The sequence below is a fragment of the Lonchura striata genome, chromosome Z (assembly GCF_046129695.1).
Source record: "Lonchura striata isolate bLonStr1 chromosome Z, bLonStr1.mat, whole genome shotgun sequence".
Classification (NCBI taxonomy): domain Eukaryota; kingdom Metazoa; phylum Chordata; class Aves; order Passeriformes; family Estrildidae; genus Lonchura; species Lonchura striata.
Window position 1 is genome coordinate 71,800,334 of NC_134642.1, and position 15,075 is coordinate 71,815,408.

General features: G+C 40.8%; 1 protein-coding gene across 10 annotated transcripts in view; it reads left to right on the top strand.

Annotated features, from left to right (window-relative positions):
* The window catches only part of APBA1 (amyloid beta precursor protein binding family A member 1), an 87,039-nt gene extending 80,333 nt beyond the window's left edge, over positions 1-6,706 (top strand). For all 10 annotated transcript variants that reach the window (XM_021549798.3, XM_021549791.3, XM_021549800.3 and 7 more), the window contains 2 exons: positions 207-347; positions 1,476-6,706. In XM_021549798.3, coding sequence (XP_021405473.1) covers positions 207-347; positions 1,476-1,547 — 213 coding nt within the window. In that variant the 3' untranslated portion in view covers positions 1,548-6,706. The remainder of the gene's footprint in view (positions 1-206; positions 348-1,475) is intronic.
* Positions 6,707-15,075: the final 8,369 nt, after the last annotated feature.

Below are 15,075 nucleotides of genomic sequence, written 5' to 3' on the forward strand. Positions count from 1 at the left end.
TACAACACAAACAGCCTTTTCTGACAGTTTGGTCTGCTCTTGGAAGAAAGAATCCACTTTTTAAAAATTTTTTTTGATTGCATCTTTGAATTTGTTGTTTCAAGTCTCTGTTTAAATGTTGATTCATATATTGCAGGCAAAAAATGAGTAGTCAAAAGTGTCTGTTCCTTACCCAGCCCATGATAAATTTGTGCTCTCCCTTGCAGATCTGTAGCCTTATGAGAGGAGGCATAGCAGAACGAGGAGGTGTGCGTGTTGGCCATCGAATCATTGAAATCAATGGGCAGAGCGTTGTAGCAACACCCCATGAGAAAATTGTTCACATCCTCTCAAATGCTGTTGGTGAGGTAAGAACCAGCAATGTGTCTAGGCAGAATAGTAGAGTTCATTGCTGTCACCAGTAACAACCAATGGAAACCAGTAACAAGCAGTGTCCTTCAAAGGCCTGTATTGGGACCAGCACTCTGTCTGTCATGTCTTCATCAGTGACATGGACAGTGGGATTGAGTTGCACTCTCAGCAAGTTTGAAGGTGACATCAAGATCAGCGGTGCTTAAGGAAAGGGCTACCATTAGAGGGACCTGAACAGGCTAGGAAAGTGGTCCATGTAACCTTTGTGAAGTTCAACAAGACCAAGTGCAAGGTCCTGCCTCTGGGCATGGGCAGTCTCCAACAGCAATAGAGACTGGGGCTAAAGGGATTGAGATCAGCCCTGAAAAGAGCAAGTTGGTGGAAGGAAAGTTGGACATGAGCCAGGAATGGACACTTGAAGCCCAAAAAGCCGACTGTATCCTGGGCTGCATCAAAAACAGTGTGGCCAACAGGGAGGTGATTTTCCTTCTGTATTCTGCTCTTTAGAGACCCCGCCTGGGGTACTGTGTGCAGTTCTGGGGCCCTCAGCATAAACAAATGAACCTGCTTGAGCAGCTAGAGATGGCAGGCCTTCAAAAGGGTGAGAGAGCTGAAGCACCTCTCCTGTGAGAAAAAGCTGAGAGAGGTTTGATTGTTCAGCCTGAAGAAGAGAAGGCTGCAGGGAGACCTGACAGCAGCCTTTCAATGTGTAAAAAGGGTTTCTGAGAAAAATAGAGAAAGGCTTTTACCAGGGAGACAGTGCTTTTACCACTGGAGACAGTGCAGAACAATAGGCAATGGTTTTAAACTGAAAGAGGGTAGATTTATATCAGGTATAGGAAGAAATCCTTCACTATAAAGTTGGTGAGCCACTGGAACAGGTTGCCCAGAGCAGCTGTGGATGCCTCATACGTGGAAGTGTTCAAGGCCAGATTGGATAGTGCTCTAAGCAACCTGTTCTATCTAAACATACTATTTCTTAAAATCATCACCTGCAATACTTTAATAAGGGTATGAAAATTCTCAAGTTTTATTATTTTTTCTACCTTGTATGACCTTATCTGGGTCCTTCACCCAGGTGTGCATGTTTAGAAACATCGATTAACTTGGCTTATTTCCTCTAGATCCATATGAAGACTATGCCAGCTGCCATGTACAGACTGTTGACTGCACAAGAGCAACCAGTTTACATCTGAAGCCGACACCTCACCACCACAGCGTGCATGGAAGATGTTTTTCCTCATTAGTGCTTGTCTCTCTAGTGCTGCATTTCTGTGTCTGCAAATACATTTCTTTCCCCCTGATCACAGACACAAATACACTGTTGCTTTCCCTTTCATCCCTTTTTCCTCTTCTTCCCACCATTTTCCTGCATTTTGATAAGGGGCAAAATGTATCTGTGGAACTATTTTGGTTACATGTTTTTAGAAATGAAACTTCATACAACTCTACATGCAAAACAGGAAAATAAAAGCAGCATAGTTTACAGAAGTATTCACAGATAGCTCTATTTCATGCTACATAATCAGCTTTATTTCTGTGGCTGTAATTTTACAAACAGTAAATTAAATGTTGCTGAATGAAAAACAATTACTTTACCAAATAGATTGAAGTATAGGGTGAAAGGTGTTCTCTTGGGAATCCTGCCTGTGACTTTGCTTCTCTTACCCTATTTTCTCACAGGCACCAAAGTACTAAAGGTTTGTACTAAAGGTTAGTACTAAAGGTTTGTTTCTATGGGGAAAGTAGAATACCAAAAGGATTATTTTGCCCTCAGGAAAATTTGCCTGCTTATAAAGACTCAGTAAATGCTGCTGTTGTAAAATGAATTGTCCAAATGCACATCTTTTAATTCCCCTCTGTCATCAGTTCTTCATGATAGTAGATACTATCTAGTAGAAAGATACTCTGTAAGTTCCTGAAACATGTTATTCTTGCATTACTTACACTAAGAAATTTGGGAGGCATTTTTTTACAGCTGCCTCCCCCTCTCTGCCCCCATGTTTCTATCTCCTAGTTTTTGCCAGCTTTGTGTTTTATAGTCCCTTCCGGATTTTAGAGGTTAAAGAAGTGTTGGGGGGAGAATCTTTAAATAGCCACAAGAAAAATACTGAGGGGATCTGCTGAATAGCTACACTTTTTCTAGGCTATTAATTCCATTTTTGGTGCACATAGCCATGTGTGCCAGTGTATATAGACATTTTTAAAATTGTGCTTCCTATTTATGAAGTTTGAATATAAGAGATCTGCAGACTATTCTAAGTAATTTTGTTCTCTGAGCCAGTTTTAACATATATTTTTGTCCAAAGACCTGTCTAATTTTATTGACTTCCTATTTAGTTCATGATATAGGTAACAGTTGAAAGGATGAGGCAGGAATAAACTTATTTATTTTGTTATATAATTTAGCTTGTGATTTTTTCCCATATGTATGGCACTTACAAGAGATATGTGTGTACTATATGCACTTGTATGAAGATGATTAACTGTAGGGATGTATGAAATCTTGTATTTGATTAGCCTCTAAGTTGCATGCTAGACACAAAAGGGGAAAAGGGGGTTGGGTTGGGTTCTTTGGTTTTTTTAAGAGGGTTCAAAATAAAAAAGAAGTGTCTTTTCTTCCTAGTTAGAGAATTCTACATTCTCTGTAGTTACTTTTTTCAGGACTGCATACTGGTGTTTATACTGAAGTTGAACCATGTATTTAGTCCAGGCTAGTACGTTGATTTCTTTTAAAGAAACAGTTTGTGCTGTGTTTTGCTGTGATGGAAAGGCTCAGCGAGATGAAAACAAGACAACACACAGCCACATGCCACTTCTGCTTTGCAAATGTGGTGTTGTTCATAGTCACTTGTGTCTCACTTGTTGTGACGTGAGCTGTGCAATGTAAGCGTTGCTTGCAGTCCAGTGATGATCCTAGACATTGCGATGGGGATTCATGGAAGTGGGTGTGTGCATGTGCACTTGTTGCAAACACTGCTGAGAACCACTGAGCACTCTTGTCAGGGGTATGTGTTTTGGCTTTCTGAAGTCATGGCTAACCACGGCCTAGAGTTAGAGGATAAACTGTATTTCTGTGGGAAGCAGATACTTAAGGGATGTAATGAAGTGGTGCATAAACTGTTGTAGTAAGGGGATATGTTTTTAGTGTTGAGATTAATGTACAATGACTTGATTTTATTGCATTTCTTGTTGTTATATAATTTAATCCAAGACTCCAGAATAGCAGATTGCACAAGAGAATGGTGTTAGTATTCCAGGTTAGTACTTAACTCTGCTGCCTCACTGATGCAACAAGATAATTAATGGCTTGTGAGTATGTTTAACTGTAGACATCTGGTTTATGCTAATTTGAAGCCTTTTTCTAGAACTTTCCATATATATAGTAATAAATGTAAATATCGTATATAACCATGTACAATTTGGAAGATTATATACAGTGCAGCCTTTCCATAAATTGCCTGAGGAAACTTTGTGAATGCTTGACGACACAGTTATGCTTCTGGTTCCTGCTATGTGTATGCCCTCCACTTCACTTGTTTCTGTGGTTCTGTCTAGCCCACTTCTGTGGTGAAGTCTTTAGCTCACTTCACGGGAAAATTATGAAGATCTGAATATGCAAATGTATTAAGAAACCACTGTTTCTTTGGACATTTTGCAGCCAGGGGTTTGTGAAGCTACTGTTCATCCTAAATAAGTGCTTAAAATTAAGCAAATGAATGCTTGCAGGACCAGAACTTAGCAAAAAAATATCTCATTTTTTCAATTGCAGTATGTGCATAAGATTTCTAAACTGAGAGGTCCATAGTGTGTGCACACTTCTGAGAACAGTCTTGTAAACAATCCCATTTTACTCTGTAAACAGAGTTTCAAGAAAATGGAACTCAAACGGGAAAGCTGGCTGTTCTCTAGATTGTTGCAGCGGTATGATAGATCAGATATGGGGATTTTTAACAGATGCAAAGGAACATTCCTTCAAAGGTTTACATTCCTTCTTTAGTGACAGACCTGAATTCTTTTTCTTTCATCCTTGCTGCTTCGTATAGTCTAGTTAACTCTTCAGTGTTTACATTAAGGATGAAACATCCCTTGTATTTTTTTATTTTTGAGAAGTTTCACGTTTGTTTTGATCTTGTTGGAGACTCAGTTTGGATTTCCAAGTTTGCTAGCTTTCCTTCTTTTCTAAAAGTAGTGTATTTCTCAAGACCACAACATGGTTGAGATCTCTTGTATATATTTAGCGCAGTACCTAGACTATGAAGTTGTACTATTGTTCTGTAAAGAGGATGAATAGAAATTATTGCAAAGCATTGAGAAAAGCATAGTATTGTATTTGTAACAATATTGTTCTTTGTAAACATTTAATGATCTCTATATAAAAATATAAATATATATATAAATATATGTGAGCCTGGAATGTTGATATTGCACATCTACTGAATGTAATTACTCTGATGTTTTCTGCCACAGGTCTCTGACCTCTCTAATGAAGCTGTGCTGGTTTGATTTGGGGGAGAGACAGAGGGAAGAAGAGTAGGCTTTTTGCTTTGGATGGGACAGGGTAAGGGGTTTCTGGCCAGTTATTTTGTTGTGATGTATTTACTGTGCTACATTCCTTTATTTAACAGAGCGCTAATGTCTGTAAGATTTGCAACAATAAACTACAAAACAAAAATACCTCAGACAAGGCTGAGAATTTGCTCATACTGACCTAGAGGCTGACTTGCCAATGCTGAATGCATACATAATTGGAAGGTGTCTGAACTTCTTTCTGCCACTTAGTCTGGAGTAATTCTAATCTGTATTTCTGCAGACGTGAAACAATGCTGTTACCTTTATTGTTAAAACAGCATTCTTTTCAGGCAATACATGACACTAGTGCTCCTGAACAAAGGTGATTCCTAATCTAAGGTGGTATCCCAGTTTTTACTGTGTGAAATGCCACTGTGATTTTGATAGAAATATTACTTCTCTGACTGAATAACTTTAAATAGGAATTTTTCATAAATGGAGATTTGATAAAAATACTTCACACCTAATTTCTGAAACAACTGTTTTCCTTTAAATGTCATCAGCATGGTTTATTATTAAAGACCTAACACCATTTGAATAAATAAAAAGTAGAATTGTGATATGTCTGTCCCTAGAATTAATCCTGGAACTTAGCCTTTGCTAAGGTTAAAAACCTTTATTTAAAATATATAGTAATAAAATAAAAATATATGAGAGATTATGAAAAATATTATCATATTTGAGAGTTAACAAAAAAAAGTCATCCATGGAGTATTTCTTCTAGTGAGGCTTCATAGGATTTTCTGTGCCTCATAGGTTTTCATGAGTACTTTGAAACCACAGAAATGACAATACATGCCACAGCTGATTCAGAAGAAAACTAAACATGGGCATTCAGCCATTTTGTGGCTATTTGTAATATGAACTAGAAATACCATTAACATGAGAGAATGAAGTATTTCAACTTAGTTGCTTAAATGACAGACAGAAGAATTTGTAAAGTCCCTGGTAAAGGGTGCAGTGGACAGGTCGATCTTGCGTTCTGCATTCCGTTGTGTACCACCCTATTTATTCTTACCATTATCTGTACATACCAATTTCTGTGTTACAAACTTTTCTGAATTTTGGTGAATAAACATAAGCCCTTACTTTAGCAGTACAGACAAAAATTTTGCAAATTTGCTGTATTCACAGGGGACATGTTTCTTGCCCCCTCCTTCGGTGTTTTGATAGTTTGGATCCACACAGAGGACAAGCTGACCCCACTTCAGTTCCAGCACCCAGTAGAGCCTTGCAGGCTGAAGAGGTGATGCTGGTGACTGACAGTGGACTGACAATGTCAATGTCAGGGCTGGGATGATAATTTAAATAAATGTTCAGTGCAGAAGTATATGGAGCAATCCTGACCTAAAATCATTTTACAGAAGAGTTGTGCCTATTACCTGAGTAGGGCCAGGCCTGTGCTGTGCTTTGTGCTGCTCCTACAGATGGACCTCCAGGAATGTCCCTTGGCTGCAGAACAAATTTAGATTGTTTATTTTAAGAAAGGAGCCTGCAGGTAGCCCCAGTGGTACTCAAAATGGTAAACACCACCCAGCAATACCTGTGAGCCCCTGCCTTTGTCTAGAGCAGCAGCAGTAAGGTCCCATGTGAAAAGACCTTTTGCTTGACTATAGAAGTGATGCGTAGACTTAAATGAGGTAAAAGGTTGGGATCTGCAAAACTTGTGCCCTGCCTGATGCTGCACAGTCTGGGGTTCCCAGCGCCTGAAGGAATATAAAATTAGCTATACCAGCTTCTTTGTTCATAGCACTTCTTGTAATAAAAAACATTTTAAATGAGACTACATAGAGATGTCTTTCTTCCTGGGACAGTAACAAGCCAGCACCACCTGTTGCAAAACATCTGTGCTTTTGGGTTTGGATGTTGTTCCACCATTAAGACAAAAATAATGTTCTGCCATTAAGAGGGAAGTTCACTGAGCCAAAGGAGCCCTTCTTCGAGACAGATTTTATTTTATTCCAGTTTGCACATCAACAACCTTCTTTTATAAAGAATAATTTTAGAATTCTTTACACCATTGTTTTACTTAGTTTGTATCTGATGATCTCCATTTTATGATAGGAGATTTTAATTTAAACCAAAGTAACAAAAATTTGCGAAGTTCTTCAATACCACTTTTGACAGCTCCTTCCACAAGGGTGATGTATCATCATACCCCACAACTACACGTTTCCAAACTTCACAGAGATGCAGGGCACCAATGCATTACAAGCAGACGAGCTGCAGCTGAGAGCCCAGTAAAGGCCAGCTTATTCACTCTGCAGAATGATCTTCACCCTTTGGGGTCTGTGCATATGAGTATTAAAAAAGAAGGTGATTACTGACAAACCCATCCACCCATTTGCCAGAGATGATCTTCCTCTGCAGTATGTATATGTCTGACAGCAGTGCTCTGCTGAAGAATAACCAAAAAGCCAGAAAGCCAGCTCAAAGCACAGTTTCTCTGACAACACCAATAACACTGTGAGGCATGTTTTGCTCCTCCTCTCTGCTAGCTGTTCTCCCTCTGTGATGAAAGTACTTGAGTCACCGCAGCTCTCTAGGTACAACAATCCAGGATGCAATCTGTAAGGTAACACATGACTCTCAATGATGTGGCTTGCTGGGCAAGTATCATCACCTTTAAAAAGTAAAGAGAAGTTTAAATCGGTTTTGTTTTCAGGTTCCTGTTCTGTTAAAATAGATTTTACCCAAGTAGGAAAAAGCTAGTTGTAGTGTTGTCTGTTATTTTTAAAGTATAATTTAAAAAGCTGTAAAACTTCTAGCGTTTGCCAACGAGGCATGGGAGCAGCAGTCCTTGGGACTTGGGAGAAGGAGCGGGGTGATTTTTTATTTTGTTGTTGTTTGTGGGGTTTTTGTTAGGCTGGTTTGGTTTCCCCCTCAAAGGTGCAGATGAGTGCTCTAACTCCAATCTATGGCATATCTGGTATTGTTTAGAAGTAACTTAATGTTGCTTCCTTGCAGAAGCCACTGAACTGTAATAACCTTCAGGCCTGTGTGATAAATTAAATTCTCATAAAGAGCCTTTTCCCTCCTGTTTCTGTCAAATTTATCAAGGCTTTTGCTGCCTGAAGGTTTTTCAGCTTTTGCTGCCTGAAGTGGGAAATCCCACTTTATTTGCAGGTCCTAAATGATACTGATGCATTTTGCATGAGAACCCAAACCAAAACCACCTGTCATATTAAATCACTTGTGCTATGCATGAATCAATTTATCTACTCAAATGGTCTGCAAGTTACCGAAACATTTGTTTAATGAAGTCGGCAGTGTCTGAAACGTCTGGATATTCATTCCATTAATGTTCTGCACATTATTGTCTATTTTCTGTTTTACCTTCTTTAATACTAGGTCTTATTTTTATCCTGGGAGCCAGTCACAAAAAAGTTGCTTCTAGTGGGTTGACATAAAAATTTCCTTGTCAGCCTCCATTCCTACTGGTTTGCAATAGCAAATGCTTGTTTATAACATCTTATTCCTCCCTCCTGCCAGACTCAGTATAAAATGCTGTTATGTTATTTACAGTTCATGATTCCTCATTAGAAGACTGACTTGTTTTTTAAATACACATAATCTGGCTTCTAGCTGATAGAGTAAGAAATGTCACTCTGTACATGAAACTAAAGTGCTGAAAGAACCCAGTTTAGTCCAAAAACTCTTGATACACAGACTGGCAAATGGAAAGCTATACTTCCAAATCAGGGGCAGTGTGTTTCCACATCATCTGATCAGTACAAGTAATTAAACTACCTGCTCAAGGAAAGTGCCACTGGCGACAGCTTCTGCCATGTGTTTCTCAACTGATTTTAAAACCAGATTTTATATTTTCCACCAAGTCATGTATGTCTGGGCTTATGCTGCAGGACTGCTCAAGGATCCGTGCCACATGCTGTTTAGTGTCCGTGTAAGACTTATAGTCTTATCAGAGATTGGAGTCTTCCCCTTGAAGCTTTTGCTCTTGAATTCTTCCTCAAGACAGTGTTCAGTGGATTTATATCATTGAGTGTTGCAGTTTCACAGTTGAGCAATTGCCCTGAAGACAAAGATGAAACAAAACAAACAATCCACACTGTTGATGGTATTCCCAAAGATTCCCCTCCTGATTCAATGAGGATGCAGTGCATGGTTTAACCTTGTAGAACATAACAGTCTGGCATAGTTAGGGTGGCATGCAAAGCTCACTATCGGGCTTACATAAAATGCCTGTAAAATAGTAATACACAGCTATGACTGAGTGCATATTACATGTCAAAGCGTCTGGAAGGACTCTTCCCCTTTGGAAAGCTCTTTGTCATTTTGTGTACATTTGGTTCCTTTCTCTTATTTCTGCTCTGAAGAGACCTGAAAGGCATGTTGAGTGTTAAGATAAACATAAAGGTAGAAGGCTTTTATGATGTCTCCTAAAGACTTTATAACTTTGAGTTACTAGCAGTCAAGAGGACAAGTACCTGAAAACTACTACCTGTAAAGCTGGAAGCTAGTAATACTACAAAGGAGAAATTCAGTGGAAAAAAGAAAACCAACTTAATGCCCACCAAAACATTCTAAGTTACCTTGCAAGGACTAAACAAAAGGCAATACAGAATCAATTTCACTGCCTTTAGTCAAAATAAAAATTCACTGCCTTTGGTGTAAACAAGTTACCAAATTTTGACCCCATTGAAAGGAGTAAAAAACCAGAAAATGCTCCAAATGCTCTTCACATGGGGTCTCTGTACAGCAGAAGCATTCTGCTTTCACAGCTATTAAGAGGTTCTGTGTCATGTAACTAGTGCTTCAGCAGCAGATTCTCTGGGCTGCTCTGATGGAAGTTGATAGGAGGACAAGACAAAGCACATGATACAGAAAAGCCATGAAAACATTCCACAGAAACAGCAAGTGTAATCCAGATAGGCATGCTCCCAATATCCAAAATAAGTGGCTGTTACTAACATGGCCCATTGGCACTTACATTTGAGTGCTAGCATGTGTCAGCAGCTACTATGGGGATTCCAGTATTCTCTAGTAAAAACTGCAAGACCCCTGACTGATGTGTTTTTCAAGACTGTCAGCAGTATCACGGACTGTGTAGTCTCATCAGCAGTTTTCCCACAGCAACAGAATTAGATCACTGACACCAAAGCAGTTTCATTAACTCTCCACCATGGGTTGTGTTAAGTTTTTGAGGGTTTTATTTTTTAAAATATGAAGACTGAGAAAAGGGGAGCAAATTTATAGGCTAATTCCAAGTCCCCAAGCCAATTTTGCTTTAAATTGCTCACGTTGACAACTGCACTTGTAATACTTTAGATGTCAGTGCACTGAAGAATCCTGTGTGCTCTCTCTCTCCTTATTTTCCACTACCCCTCCCTCATACCCAGACCCTGATACAGACCCTGTTTCTAGATACAAAATCCTAAAGAGCAGCTAGATTAAGGAGTTAGGTGGAGAAGGTTTGGCAAAGCACAAAGTACTGTTACGTAGGTGCGCTATTGGGAAACAGCTTCAGGTACCAGGTTCAATGTAACAAACTTCTGAAAAGTCTTCTTTTAAAGAACCATTACACAATCACTGACAAAGAAAAAAGTCACCTTGAGGCAGCTGACAGTGCAGGAGCACAGGGTCACTTTTAGAACATTCCTGCAAGGGATTGAAGGCTCTCCTGTTCACTCCTTCAGGCACACAGCTTGCATTTGAAGCAGAAAGACTCACTCTGCTGGAAGGCTCCTGAATTTCTTCAGCTGAGTAATAAGAAGCAGAAAAGTAAAAGTAGTCAAAATAAAGCTAATCTGTAGAAGCCATTATTAGAGACTTTTTTCCCACCATGTGTAATGAGGAAATCTGCAAATCTGTAATGGCTGGACACAAAGGTCTAGAGGTGCATGTATGTGTGCACAGACCCACACTTACTGAACAGTAACATTGGTCTAAACCTTGTTTAAATGTTAGAAAAAACCTGTTCTACCTTATGCAAGTGGAGTAACAAAAGACTACAGTCTAGTACACCCTAGTACAAAAATCACCTTAAACTACCTGATCAGAGAGAAGAGAACTACACCTTTATTGGCTAAAAACTAAATCTCAGAGAGCCCCAAATCCTCCTGCATATAGGCAGTTGTACCAAGATATGACAGCATACGGGCAGAGAGGTTGGCCAACTTTTGCAATTAGATATCTTGTAAATCAGTGACCAGTCCCTAAAAGGAATTAAAATCTTTACTTAAATATTTTCCTAGTTTCTTGTGATATGCTATATCCTTCCCACTCCTCCTTTTCCTATGAATGAAACTATGTGCTGCAATTTAATGAACAGAACAGGATGAAGCTGTGTGCATTTCTCACTAAGCTTGGTTCTGTACCTCCATCTAGTGCCACCTGGCATGTTACAAAAAACAATTTTCTTGATCATTCAGGAATTAAAAAATCTGTTGTGGGCTGCCCCTGGCTGGATATCATCTACCCACCACAACCGCTCTGCTCTGCAACTGGACAGGGGACAAAAAAATATAATTAAAGGCTCAGGACTTGAAATAAGGACAGGGACAGATCACTCATCAATTATTATCATGGGCAAAACAGACTCAGCTCATGGATATCAGATGATTTTATCCAAAAACGAGCAGCATACTGAGAAGTAAAACAGATCTTAAAAACACCTTCCCCCATGCCCCCCCCCTCCCCCCCCCCCCGGCTTTATCTTCTGCCCTGCAGCAGGGATAGGTGGATTACAGTCAGTTCATAACAGTTTCTGCTGCTGCTGCTCAGGTAGAAGAGTCCTTCCTCTGCTGCACTGTAGGATCCCTTGTTGATAGATAAATATGATTGTTTATAAATAATACAGCCAGGATGAGAACAGTTCTCCCAGCTAGCCGGATGACACCCCTGCCTTTGGATGAGTCCTGGGGTGAAATGGACTGTTTCATCCCACCCCCCAAAAGATGTGTGGTTCACCCTGCACCTCTCTCCCTCCCCTAAAACATCAGTGTCTGTAACCCCATTGGCCATGCCTTGTTCCAACCCACCTTGAAGCCCCTTTATAAGGAGGCTTCGAGGGGCCATGCGGTCTCTTGGAACTTCCTCCCCTCTTGGAACTTCCTCCCTCCTCTTGTAGCTTCCCCTCTCTTAAGAGCGTCCCTTTGTCTCTCCCCTCCCTCACCCTCTCAGGCCCGGCCACGTGTGCGCCTGGGAGCACGAGGCAGAACCTTCTGCACCCCCAATAAACCTCTTTCCTCAAGAGCAAACTTCAGAGATCTCTGCCTCCATTCATCTACACCGTGCTGGAGCCTGCTATTTTCTACAATCCCTCCCACAGGAAACAGTTCTCCAGGAATTTCTACAGCTTGAGTCCATTTCACAGGCAACAGTTCAACATAAAATGCTGCAGTGTGGGTCACTCTTCCATGGGGTCAGTCCTTTTCCAGTATGGATCCCCAAAAGGGTCACAAGTCCTGCAGGAAACCTGTTCCAGCATGGGCTCCTCTCTCCACAGGCCTGCAGGTCCCTGCCAGAAGCCTGCTTCAGCACAGGCCTCCCATGGCTTCACAGCCTTTCTGCACACACCCACCTGCTCCAGTGGGGGTTCTCCATGACCTACAGGTGGATCTCTTTATCCCCCATGGACTTCCACTGCTCAAGAGGCACAGCTGCCTCTTCATGGGCTGCACCACAGGCTGCAGGAAATCTCTGCTCCATCACCTGGAGCACATCCTGCCTCTCCTTCTCCACTGGCCCTGGCATTTGCAGGGCTGTTCCTCTCACATATTCTCACTTTGCTCTTCTCTGACCACCAATACATCTGCAAAGTAACTTTTTTTCCCTTTTATAATAGGCTGTTACAGAGGTGTTACCATAATTTCTGGTCCAGCCTTCTCCAGCAGCAGGTCCATCTTTGGAGCTCTGCCAGTCATAGACAAAGCTTATAGCAGCTTCCCTGCCACTAACAAAACTTGGTTATGCAAACCCAGTACAAAACCAAATTAATGTCAACAGTCTTTTACTCAGAACACAGCAAAAATCTGTGGTGTCACTCTTAATAGGTATGTGGCAGTGGCAGGAGCATCAAGAAAATTTAAGCTTTGATGATACATATTAGTTGAGCACAGCACATTTTTGTTTACACAAATACAACTTAGAATCCCTAAAGAGAAGAAAGAGTGACACAAACCTGTATGAAACAGGTGTCAGCCTAGAGAATCAAAAGGTAAGCAAGGTAGAGAAATCAACAGACCCAGCAACAAAATATGGCAGATCAAGAATCATGCAGGATTAAAGAATCCCTCACCAACCTAAACTTTTCATCACCAGTGGAGCTGTGCTAGTAGTAAGCCCTGAAGTACAATGCTGCTGTTTCTTTATAGATGTTGTTTGTGGGTTTTTTAAAATTCTAAACAGATTAATCAACAGATTTTGTGATCTTAAGATAATCCTTAATAGTGTTAATGTTTCAGAGAGATAATTGTCTTATGGTGTTGAGTACTGGAAATACTTATGCTTAGTTTGATGGTACAGAGCAGCTACCAAGCACTTCCAGCCACCAGCAAAAGGTTGTATTGCCTGCCCACTACAGTCAGCAGTGGAAGTCCCATTCTGCTGAGCAGGAATGATTATGAAGTCAGTAAAACAATTTTAGCTGGCACAGAGGAGCTTTAGAGCACCTCCTGCAGAGAGCAGTCAGGATTCCCCTCACACTGCTGGCAGAGTAGTCCACAGTTTTAACTTTCATTGGGAGCTACACTCAGTTGATCAGCCCAGGGAACCACAGCATCATACACAAATACCCTGGCATGACAGCCTGCCAGCATGAACTGAAAGATCAAGTTTTATTTATAGGCTGTTACACTGCATCTGCTGAGACCACCCACAGACTTCCTCTGCCAAAATTCCAACATAATCCCCCATTTTATATTTCCCTCCTTCAGTGGTTTAACTGCAGCCAGCAGCTCAGTCCCTCACAGTCACTCTTGTTATAAATTGTGACACGGCAATTTGAAGTGTCTTAATCCAATAAAGCAATTTTATTGAAAATAGCAAGCGAGTAAGGCAGGCAAAGCACAGCGCTGGGCGGCCGGGGAGTCTCCTGCTCCACCAACGGCGCGCAAAAATGTTCTGTCCCAACCTTCCTTTTATCCCCCCCCCTTCTCCTTGCAGGCGTGACTCTCCAGATGTAGTCTGAGTCTGGTCGTTGTGATAGCTTCTAAGTCTCTTCTTTTGAGATACAGCAAGCAGACCAGATACACACACCCAGGACTCTAATCTCAACCTCCTTATCACCTTGTAAGCAAATAAGCATTTCAAAGACACACTAGTACATTCTTATGCAAACCAAGGTAAGCGAGTATATCACAGTGAACAAATTATTTTCCACTTATCGTAATTCCCCCCTTTTTCTTGTTCATCTTTATTTTGTTCACTGAATCTTTGTAACTCTTGGTGACTTAGTATTAGGGTCTCATCTACATTGTGTATGGGTTCATATTTTGCCCTAATGAGCATTAAATGTGCTGCCTCTAATCGTCCCTTTACTATTTTTATTGCCTTATTGAAGATGCATGGCCCAAAGGTCAGTCCCAATATTATCAGTATCAGAGGTCCTGCAAGGGTGGATAACAAGGTAGTTAACCAAGGAGATTGATTGAACCATGATTCATACCAACTTTGCTGTGCCTCTCTTTCCCTCTTTCTCTGCTCTAATCTTCTCCTTAATTCTGCCATGGTGTCTGTAACAACTCCAGTATGATCAGCGTATGCACAGCATTCCTCCTTCAGGGCTACACACAATCCCCCTTGTTGTAATAATAGCAAGTCTAAACCCCTTCTGTTCTGTAACACCACCTCAGATAGGGACCTTAATGATTTTACCAATCCATCGATGGCCTGCTCAGTTTTACTCAGATCTTCATCTACTGAAATTCTTAATGCTTTAAATTCCTTTTGTTGATATACTAGGGATGCCACCCCAGTTCCAGCTCCTATTCCCCCGATGGTAAGGAGAGTTGCAATAGTTAAGGCAGTGAGGGGTTCCCTTTTCATTAGATGGTGTTCTGGCACAGTTTGTTGTTCATATATGTAGTCACTTGTATGGTAGGTAATTCTGGGCATAATCGTTACCTGGATGCAGTAGTCTTGGCTTGGATTAAACAGTTTCAGTGAGATGCACGGTGTGACACCCAGAGT